The sequence below is a fragment of the Clarias gariepinus genome, chromosome 10 (genome assembly GCF_024256425.1).
Source record: "Clarias gariepinus isolate MV-2021 ecotype Netherlands chromosome 10, CGAR_prim_01v2, whole genome shotgun sequence".
In the NCBI taxonomy this organism is placed as follows: domain Eukaryota; kingdom Metazoa; phylum Chordata; class Actinopteri; order Siluriformes; family Clariidae; genus Clarias; species Clarias gariepinus.
Genome location: NC_071109.1, coordinates 32654154 through 32665471, shown reverse-complemented (window position 1 = coordinate 32665471; position 11318 = coordinate 32654154). Strand labels below are relative to the sequence as shown.

At 37.6% G+C, this 11318-nt stretch overlaps 1 protein-coding gene across 1 annotated transcript; it reads right to left on the bottom strand.

The window, feature by feature from the left end:
• Positions 1-463: 463 nt before the first annotated feature.
• Positions 464-8583, bottom strand: LOC128532168 (olfactomedin-like). The gene is made up of 5 exons (XM_053506394.1): positions 8515-8583; positions 8096-8254; positions 7624-7827; positions 5939-6071; positions 464-1684 (listed from the first exon to the last, which is right to left on the bottom strand). The coding sequence occupies exons 1-5, from the start codon at positions 8581-8583 to the stop codon at positions 873-875; spliced, it is 1377 nt and encodes a 458-aa protein (XP_053362369.1). The 3' UTR covers positions 464-872.
• Between the last annotated feature and the right edge of the window lie 2735 nt (positions 8584-11318).

Genomic DNA, 11318 nt, shown 5'->3' with positions numbered 1-11318 from the left:
GATGTTATATAAGCCAAAATTTGGCGTGTTTGATACACACATGCTTCACAACCAGTTGAACAAAGAATTGTTCCAAAAGCTTTTTTACGCAGCATCTCTTTCCCGCTTTTTCAGGGAACAGGGTTACAGGAAAGTAATCCGAGACGTTCCCTGTTGTAGATTTCTTCACATTTTTTTTTCACATTTTTAAACCCCTTAATTTTTCATATATTTTTTTTATTTTGCAAAGCTGCTTTGTGACGATCACCATTGTTAAAAGTACTATATAAATAAAACTATATAATTAAATCAGTTTGGTGCCCTATTTAAAGGTCTGTGGGGCCCTGTTCTCAGTCCAGGTGAGGCACACCAAGTGACTAATTTTGCCATTAACAATTAAACCCAACAGCATTAAAAGCTAAACTCACTTATAGACATCTTTATCTATTTTCTTATTTATTTTGGAACATATCATTTAAACAGGCATCAGATGGCATAAAAGATTTAACTCTCTTTAATGAAGCATTATATTCAAAGCATACTCTGAGCATACATAAGGTTTAGCTAGTACACCACTATAAGAAAACCTACTTAAACAACTAGCTACAACAATAGCATTTTTTAGCAATACTGACAGTGTACAGTATATAGATTACAATACAGTTAAAATGTAAAGGTGAATGAGACATTCAAATTGGGTGAGATTAAAATTTTGCTGCATTAAGACCAAAAACAACATGATTTGCATTATGATTTTCTATAATCACTGAGGTTTGATCAGTAAAGTAAGCAGGGTGCGTTGCTTTTGCCAGCCCAACTTTAAACACTTTTTATTTTTATTATTTTTTATTATTGCTATTCTGTGAAATTATGCCGTATTCTAATCTAGCGTTTTAGAAGTAAGCTTGGTAGGAGAGCATGTAGCCACCGTTGTACATGTAGAGCATCATATCTTTGGGGTTGTAGTGAAGGCTAGCAACACCCGCTGCTACCTTATCCATAGGGATTGAAAGTGTGTTGTCCTCCAACCCTGTGGTAAGGTCAAAGGCGTAGAACACTTCCTCTTTGTAGGTGTTTATGAAACGAGTTGCGTAAAGCACCCCACACACTATGAAGGTGTTGGTCACGGAGCGCTTAAACAGGCGTGTTTTCCACGTGTGTGTTATATTGAAGCCTACAGGGTCCACTCGACTCACAACTATGTTACCGTAGTTAGCTTCTGTAGCATAAATTGCCCACAAGCCTTTGTCATCAGCTGAGAGACTGATGTCTGTATAATCTAAGCAGCTGTAGTAGCAGTAGGGGAATTTGTTGTTGAATCCAGCATCAGGAAGCGTCAGACGTCGGAATTGTTTTGTTTTCACTTCATACGCACAAAGGTCAGGCTTGTAATAGCACTCATAATACACAACACCATTGTAAACGATAGTGCCTGGACCCTGAATTGCATAAGAATTAGAGTATGAGCTAACTAGTTTTTCATCTTTGTAATTTTTTCCAGACATAAAGTCTTCATAAGTCTTGTAGAAGCGTACAGTTATACCCAACATGTTGCTACTAGCTAGAGACTGGATCCAGTAGGTCAGGTCACTTTCTGTGCCAGTGTCATGACCCCATGCTCCAGAGACGTACGACTTGCTGTACGGGTTCAGCTTAGTGACCACTGGCGCACTGATATTTTTCAGTACATGCTGAGAACAAGAGCCTGTAACACAAAATAGAAAAAAAGTCACTTGGACTCCTCAGCAAGATGTGATGCTGGGGGTAAATTCTAAGACATTTGCATTGCTGTGGCTCGGCCCAACCTTTATACCTGTCAGACCTATCTTTCTGCTTATTCTTCTTCATTTTTAAAATGCTGCTACTGTGTCTGGTCTTGCATGGGGTTTTTCGCCTACTACAGTATGTTTAGGTTATTGCTTTCAACAGTGGATTTTTTCATTAGAGATATTTAGTTTTATTATTTAGTAAGGTATCTTTGCTGTACAGCATTTCTTTGCATTTGCCTAAATCTTTTGTATGGAACTGTATACACTCTAATTTATGTATAAGTTCGACTAACACTGCTTGCTTGACCTAAAAAAAAGAACTGGTTTCTTTTGAGTCTACTTCATTTTAAGACATCTAATTACTTTTTCACACAGGGCCATGTAGGTTTGGATTTTTTTTCTCCCTAAATGATAAAAACTATCATTTAAAAACTGCATTTTGTGTTTACTTGTCATCTTTGACTAGTAGTTAAATGTGTTTGATGATCAGAAACATTTTGTGTGACAAACATGCAAAAGAATAAGAAATCAGGAAGGGGGCAAATAGTTTTTCACACCACTGTATTTGGCAATGGGGTAATTATACTGATTAGTTTCAAGAACTACAATTATCACACATTCCAACTCAATATTCTTTATGTTTAACAGTTGCAAGTGCTCATGGGAAGTCTGATGTGACATCAGAGACAAGAAGGCTGTGAGGATGTGAGAATGGACATGAAGCACCTGGAACACTCCTTACAAATCCTGGTAAATAGGCAGCTACTGTAACACAAGTTTCTGAAATAATGAATCTCTCTGCATGCATACGCAACTTTCTAGTGTGTAAGTTACTTTTCTGAATACTGTTACAGCCATGCTCCATAGCTAACGAAAGCTAGCAATAGGCCGGTGTTCATTGTAATTTTGCTCGTTTGTTTCAACCACCAAACTGCTCAGCTAAAGCGCGGTTAATACAGACATTTAAAATCTGGTGTAACATATTGATTCTGTGATAGAGCAGTATGAATTAAATTTATTTAAAATATTTAGTAAATGTAGCACATTTGTTTGTTTACCCAAATTAGGATGGATTTCCTGTTGAGCCTGGTTTCTCCCAAAGTTTCCTTTCAATTACCATCTCAGGAAGTTTTTCCTTGCCACTGTCGCCCTCGGCTTGCTCACCAGGGACAATCTGATCATTATGATTCATATACTTTCACATTTCATACAAACTTAAATAATTCTTTTGATTGTGTAAAGCTGCTTTGCGACAATGACAATTGTTAAAAGCGCTATACAAATAAAATTGAATTGAATTGAAGTGTTTTAAATAATAGTCTAGTTTTCATTTTCTTCTATCTTGCATTTTAAATATATCTACTTAATTATTTTACTCATTTTCACTTAGGGTAACCATTGCATTAACTTTTGATTTTTATTACACTTACTCAATTTTGTACATTATTGTACTAAATATAGTTATCCAGGTCTACTTATTTTTTTTACTGACTTGTACTCAATTAATGAAGTATATTTTACATGATTTTATAACTTATATTTTATAACTATAATTACTCAATATTTGTTAGTGTAAAAATGTTTTACCAAAAAAATTGAGTACAGTTTTTTTTTTTTTTTTAGAGTGTGTGGTGTTCCTCAGGGCTCAGTACTCTGCCCCATTTTGTTTATATTGTATATGCTTCCTCTGGGCTTTGTCATCAGCCTATTTTACTAGGCACCCTCCCCCAGGTTAGGACATCAAACATCACTTAAAATGGACTCTCATTAATTTATGAGGCTCATATCAAACATCTGTAAAAGACTTTCACCCCAGGAACATTGCTAAACTGCGTCAAATTTGCAGATGCGGAAAATTTAGTCCATGCATTTGTCTCCTCTAGGCTTGATTTCTGCAATGCACTCCTCATTGGAACTTCTGGAAAAAGACTTTAAAAGCTGCAATATATTCAAAACAGCTGCTAGAATCCTGATAAGAGCATGTAAATATGACCTTATTACGCCTATCCTTAAATCTCCTCATTGGCTCCTTGTTTTATTCAGAATTGAATACAAGGTTGTCATTTTTACCAGTGCATCTATGGGGATGCCCTATCCCAAAGCACTTATTACCTCACATACATCTACATGTAACCTCCTCTCTCTCTTAGTACATATTCTGAAACCTCCGAAGACCAAGCATCATACAGTACTATGGGAAATCGTGCTTTTTGCTTGGCTGCACCTAGACTATGAAATCCTCTCCCAGAGTATCTGAGGATGCAACAGACTGTTGATGATTTTAAATCTGGTCTTAAAACTTATCTTTTTATCAGAGCTTTTGGGTTGAAATAATTTGTAGCACTTTGGGAATTGCCTCAAATATAAAGTGCATTATAAATATAATAAATTATTATTATTTGTATTATTATTATTATTATTAGGATTCTTAACCCGAAAAGATAGCTGAGTGATGTAATAATTACATAATACACCACGTCCCAGACACTAAAAAATCTTGTATAAAGGTATAGCTCTACGATAGCTTCAGACACTAAAATCTTTGTTTAAAAGAAATGGCTGCACTGGGACACCATTAAATTTATCTATCCACATTGTGCAATACAAACTTAATGCATTGGTTTAACATAGAGTATGTGACCGTGTGCAATAACTCACACACACCCACACACACACTAACACACCCACATGCACTCACTTATGCATACACATACATACAGTATACAAATATTCACACAAATACATATATATACAGGTTATCTGGTTCTTCTTGTCCTAAGCATTTCATTGTACTATTTAATGACAAATAAACAAAACGTGAACTTGAACATCTAATGGATTTGGAGGCCAAATCAATACCAGTCAATATCCTGTCAAATGTTTTTTGTGCTGCATTGGCTTTTATAGGATCAGACTGGGCTTTTGGTCCCCTTTGACATGGATGAGCCTTGGGTAGCCATTATCCAGTCACTAGGTTACTTATATGTGCAGTGCAGCTTTTGACACCATTAATTATAGTATTTTCCTTCACAGATTATAAAACATGTTAGGAATTAAGAGAACAGAACCTGGCTTAGATCCTATTTGACTGACTGATCGTTATCATTATGTAGACTTAAATAGTGATTATTCAGCATGTTCTCTAGCGGAGTTTGGTGTTCCACAGGGTTAAGTTTTAGGCCCACTGCTTTTTTCCTTTACATGCTTCCTCTGGGCAACATAATCCGTAAGCATGGTATTAGTTTTCATTGTTTTTCTGATGACACACAGTTATATGTCTTAGCAAAACCAGATGAGAAAAACCAGCCTATTAAATTGAGCAATGCGTAAAGGATATAAGAGACTGGATGCTAATTAACTTCCTTTTGCTTAATCCTGATAAGACAGAAGTTCTAGTCATAGGACCGCATGCAGCTAGAAGCAAGATTTTAGATCACACTGTAACTTTAGATGGCCTTTCTGTTCCATCAAGTGCAACAGTTAAAGACCTTGGTGTGACTATAGATTCTAGTCTTTCATTTGAAGCTCATGTAGACAATATAACCAGGATAGCATTCTTTCACCTCAGAAATATTCTCAAGGTAAGGAATATATTGTCACCTAATGATGCAGAAAAACTAGTTCATGCTTTTATCACCTCTAGGTTAGACTATTGTAATGCCCGACTGTCTGGTTGTTCAACTAGGTGCATAAACAAGCTTCAGTTAGTCCAGAATGCAGCAGGGGGAGTCCTCACTGAACCAGAAAATACGAGCACATCACCCTTTCTTATCTTCACTCCATTGGCTCCCTGTGAAATTCCACATTGATTTTAAAAATACTACTTTTTACATATAAAGCATTAAATGGTCTCGCGCCGCAGTATCAGAGTGAACTGCGTGTGTCTTATGATACGCCACTCCTACTTTAATCAAAGGTTGCAGGCTGCTTGTCAGTACCACGTATTCTGAAAACTACAGCAAGGGGCAGAACTTTTTCTTACAACGCAAAGTTATGGAATAGTTTTCCAATTAATGTTTAAGACTTAGACACAGTCTCAGTGTTCAAGTCTAGGCTTAAAACCTATTTATTTAGCCAAGCAGTTTTGTAAAAGTTTCCTTGAACGAAGACTGGCAAATGAAGTACTTACTATTCATGTCTACAGTAAGTATCCTTTATGCACTTGAGTAAAAAGCCCTTGTCTCACGTACTCCTGAAGTCTTGTGGGATGGTTCTGCTGATCTGGACACGGTTATTAAGGTAGCGCAGCTTGTCCCTGACTGTTTCAAGATTGAAGATCTTTCTCTTATACATCACCTCCACATCATCCTTAAACTTCTCCAACTGTGGAACAAATGCAGAAAAGTACATTTATTAGCAAATAGAGCATACATCGTGTAGCAGAGCTACTATGAGGCACATAAAAAATGAAGGAAGAAATATTAACTGTTTTTAAGCATAATAAAACATGACTAGACTGCTTTTCACTTGCTAATCTATCACTATGCTTCCTTTTTCCAGAATCAGTAAACTATAATAAAAATATCTTGGAAAATAAAAATATATTAAATCTGGACAAATGTATTAAATGTGCTACTTTACTTTTTTAGCTATTTTTGCTATTTAACAGGGCCCGGTTTCCCGATAACGCACACACGCTAAGAAGACTCTTAAGATATAGCTTATGTAAGTTGATTAGTGTTAACTGCTAAGTGTGTTAACTGCCCCTTAGAAATCTTCTTAAGTCGCTGCCTCTTATGTCCGACGTTACAAGGCGCTGTCTAAAGTACAGTAAAGGTACTAAATTAGTTGACATCGATTACTTAGAAATCGATTTTTCACTTATTTTGCATGTCAGCGTTAAGAAAGACAGCACTTCCTTGCACAAAATTCTTCCAATAACGTTTATCTCGACATGGGTATATTATCAATAGCATGCCATAATATATATATAAATTAAATCACCAAACTGTCGCTAATATTTTCATGAAACCTGTAGTGGCAGTGAAACGAACCGGATATACAATCCGAGTTGATCGACAAACAGCTGTGTAAGTATGTCACTTGTTGGGATAAGTGTATTACGCATTACAATCACGCAGAAAAAAAAAAGATGTGGGGTTTTAAACTCTCAAGTTTATTTTCTCAATTAACTAAATCAAATTTCATCTTAAAATAAAACGTGTTAAAAGAAAAGTCCATCAGTCATGAATGATGTCTAATGATCAATGAAACATATTTTAAACAAAAAAAAGGGCTAAAATATGAAAAGAGCTAAAGTTTTGCCTAAAGAAAAAATTTACATAAACCACACGGCTCCGCGGACGACGCCGTCTTCAGTTTAGCAGAACAACGTGCTGCATCGCTCCCAAATTGTTTGCCACCTGTTTAATATTAAAAGTGATTGCCAATTTTAATGCATTAGTCACATTATGAAATAGGCTTATTAAAAGTCACACTATTAGTTCTGATATCAAATAAAATAAAATTCTTAAACAGGCCTACAGTATATTCCAACATTAATACGACTTTAATAACGTGCCATAATGTGGTTCCATACGCCGCTGATTTATAAAGACTGCTGCTCACGTGTGACTTACCCAAGAGATACTTATAGTACGAATGTTTCGGGAAATGCGCCATAACGTTAAGAGAGAGGTTAAGGTACAACTTAAGAACTACTTAGTGATAAGAAGCTTTTAAAAAAGCTCAGATTATTTTGCTTCTTTCTAGAAATCATTGCTTAAAATTAACAAATATTATGTGCTTTAGTCGAAAGTACATCATGAAAAAGGCAAAAAAGGTAACAGATGACCTCAGTGAGAGGACACTATTATAACAATGCATATATATGTGAATGGACTTGTACTGTGTGTGTGTATGTGTGTGTATATACCTCTTGGCGTACTCGCCGTGCGTCCCTTCCAATTTGTACTTCATTCATGCTGTCATGTAGCTTCTGGATCTCCTTGCTGAGGTTCTTCAGGTAGAGCGCGTTGTACAGGTCCCGATTCTTTAGGTACTGAAACTTCTCCAGCCTCTTCCTCACACTGCTCACTATGGCATTCAGCCTAGGCAATGCTTTAGCACTGATGGCTGTCTATTATAATAGACATAGAATAAATGTTTATTATAACTTACATTTCAACCTGACTTTTTCTCAGATCCTAACTAGAACTATGTATGCATGAATTTAAGGACTGTTTTTCATTTATCATTGTAAGATATTTAAATATACTGTAAATCCCGTATGAAGCACCTTATGGTGCTTTTTAGGTGTATCAGACCTTTTGTTTAATATTTAATTTACTGTAGGAGTCTGAATCTTATGCAGTGTGTGTAATCTGTGTTTGATGTGTGTGTGATACCTGTGCTTGGAGTCTCTGCAGTGAGTCATGGCAGTTTTGCACCAGTAATAACACAGAGTCATACTTGGCAGCAGGAAAACCCCAGATCGAGCTGTTTACATCACACACACATGCATCGTTTTTCTCTTGGCCTGAAATGCTGACAGCATGGCCACATCCCTTAAACACACACAATACATTGTACACAATCATAAACATATTGTGCACACAACACTCAAAGAGCAGTGCTCTATGAAAGCAAACAAACAGTAAAGGATGTTTTAATACCCTTTAAATCTACAGTATCTTAAAATTAATATGACATTTTATTTATTGAACACACTTTAAAATGCCTATTTTGACTTGTTAGTGGCTTTTTTATTCTCACTTTTTATTTTTATTATAAGTATTGTAGCTGAAAGTGACTCGGTGCTACTTACAGCGATGGTGAGGAGCAGCACAAGCAGGATCATCTTCAAACTGTGAGTATATCTGAGCTTCTCCCTCATCAGCCTTTATAGCTACTGTATGATCCGTCTCTCTCTTTCTCTCTATCCTTCTCTCTAAGACACACACACACAGAAATAATTCAGAACACTAGACAATCAATTATGAGTATGATTATGTAATCTTTTTCGTTGCACAAGTTAAGTATTAGGCAACAATTAACTGATAAAATCTTTGTGCAACATATCTCGTATTTAATCAATCTGCAGTAAGACGCTTTCATAAGAGATGTTGCAAAACACCTACAGTAACTGCAAAATTTCTCATCCATAAGTGAAAATAATAATAATAATAATAATAATAATAATAATATGAGGTAACATGGAGGGGATCTATATCTGGTGTCCTGCAGGGCTCAGTACTTGGTCCTCTTCTGTTCTCCCTATATACCCGGTCTTTTGGTAAGGTCATATCATCGCATGGATTTTCATACCATTGTTATGCAGATGACACCCAACTTTCTTTCTCCTTTTCTCCCTCTGACACTCAGGTTTCCACCCAGATCTCAGCCTGTCTGGCAGACATTTCATCCTGGATGGCTGCTCATCAGCTGAAGCTCAATCTCAGTAAAACTGAACTGTTGTTTATCCCTTGTGACTCATCCCCATGTCAAGACCTTGTAATATCCCTGGGCAACAACCAAATCACTCCTTCAACCACTGCCTGCAATCTTGGGGTAACCATGGACAATCATCTGTCATTTTCCCCACACATCGCTAACCTTTCTCGCTCTTGTAGATTTCTTCTTTACAATATCAGAAGAATTCGCCCATTTCTTTCTTCACAGGCTACTCGGGTGCTTGTTCAGTCCCTTGTTATTTCAAGACTGGACTACTGCAACTCACTCCTGGCAGGCCTGCCTCTGTCCATGATTCATCCTCTGCAACTCATCCAGAATGCAGCAGCACATCTCGTTTTTAACCTTCCCAAGTTCTCCCACACCACACCACTCCTCCGCTCCCTGCACTGGCTTCCTGTAGCTGCCCGCATTAAATTCAAAACGCTGATGCTTGCCTACAAAGCTAAAAATGGCCCAGCACCCACTTACCTCTCTGCTCTAATCACATCACGTACTGCACTACGTTCCCTTCGATCCTCCAGCACTGCTCGCCTTATTCCACCCCTTTAGGGATCGAGGGCGGCATTCATCCAGGCTCTTTCCTGTTCTGGCAGAATAGGTGGTGGAATGAACTTCCTCTAGATGTCCGTACAGCTGAGACTTTGACCATCTTTAAATGACGACTCAAGACGCATCTGTTTCTCCAGTACTTGAACTAAAGTTTGTAAGTATGTATTTAATGATGTAAACTTTAAAGCACTTTTTGTAAGTCGCTCTGGATAAGAGCGTCTGCCAAATGCCTACTTAATGATGTCTCTCATATTAAACATGGACTATTCAACCTCCTTCTATCAGGCTGATGCTACAGTATGGGTGCCTCAGCACAGACAGACTGAAAAAAAAATATTTTCATACTTAACAGCTAATCATGGTTTAAAATGTTTAAATATACTGCACTGCTTTATCCATTGTGCATTCTTACATTGACCATAACCTTTAATGCAGATTTGCCCTATAATAATATATAGCATACCTACATACACAAACATTTATACTGTATGATTTAAGCTGCCATTTAATCTGTTTGTATAGGTTCACTGTGTTTTAGCAATCAAAAGTCAACACAGCTATCTACCAGGATACCAGGATGCTTCCATCTAATAACACACATTTATGGATATGCCATATTTACTTTTTAAATTGAAAAAAATATCTACCACTAACTTGTTTGCTGACAATTTGACAATTTGCTTGATTTGCCAGCCAACTCACCTGTCCACACCACTCTATGGTATATTGCGATGAGGAAGATGAGAAACAGTCGACCCAATATAATAGATTAGCTGAAGGCTTCTGTTATAGAAGTATGTTAGAGTGGTGCAGGACATGTAGGAGAGCTGTAAGACAGTGGTGAGATGTGCTGTACAGTGAGTGTGACAGAAGAGTTCAAGGTGGAGGTGGGTCTGCATCAAGGATCGTCTTTAAGCCCCTTTTTGTTTGCTCTGGTGATGGACAGGATGACAGATAAGGTAAAACAAGAGTCTCCATGGACTATGATGTTTGCAGATGACATTGTGCTTTGTAGCGAAAGCAGGGAACAGGTGGAGGTACGCTCTGGAAAGCAGAGGAATGAAGGTAAGCCACAGCAAGACGGAATACATGTGTGTGAATGAGAGGAACCCAAGAGGAACGGTGAGGAGACAGGAAGCAGAGGTAAAGATGGTGCAGGATTTTAAGTACTTAGGGTCAACTGTCCAGAGCAACGGTGAGTGTGAAAAGGAGGTGAAGAGGTGGGTACAGGCAGGTTGGAATGGGTGAAAAAAAAGTGTCAGGTGGGTTGTGCAATAAAAGAGTATCAGCGAGAATGAAAGGAAAGGTTTTCAGGACAGTGGCACTGAAGAAAAGACAGGAGGCAGAGCTAGAGGTAGCTGAGAGGAAGATGTTGAGGTTCTCCTTGGGAGTGACAAGGATGGATAGGATTAAGAATGAGTTCATCAGAGGGACAACCCATGTTAGATGTTTTGGAGATAAAGTCAGAGAGGCCAGATTGAGGTGGTTTGGACATGTTCAGAGGAGAGATTGTGAATGCTGAGGTTGGAACTGCCAGGCAGGAGGTCAAAGAGGAGATTTATGGATGCAGTGAGAGAGGACATGAAGTTAGTTGGTGTAAGAAAAGAG

What these genes read in the sequence shown, in the direction of transcription:
- LOC128532168 (XM_053506394.1), bottom strand. Translation starts at nt 8,583, where the DNA reads ATGAGGGAGAAGCTCAGATATACTCACAGTTTGAAGATGATCCTGCTT. An exon ending in TGCAGAGACTCCAAGCACAG is followed by an intron (nt 7,828 to 8,095) that starts GTATCACACACA and finishes CTATTATAATAG; the next exon opens with ACAGCCATCAGTGCTAAAGC. An exon ending in CACGGCGAGTACGCCAAGAG is followed by an intron (nt 6,072 to 7,623) that starts GTATATACACAC and finishes TTTGTTCCACAG; the next exon opens with TTGGAGAAGTTTAAGGATGA.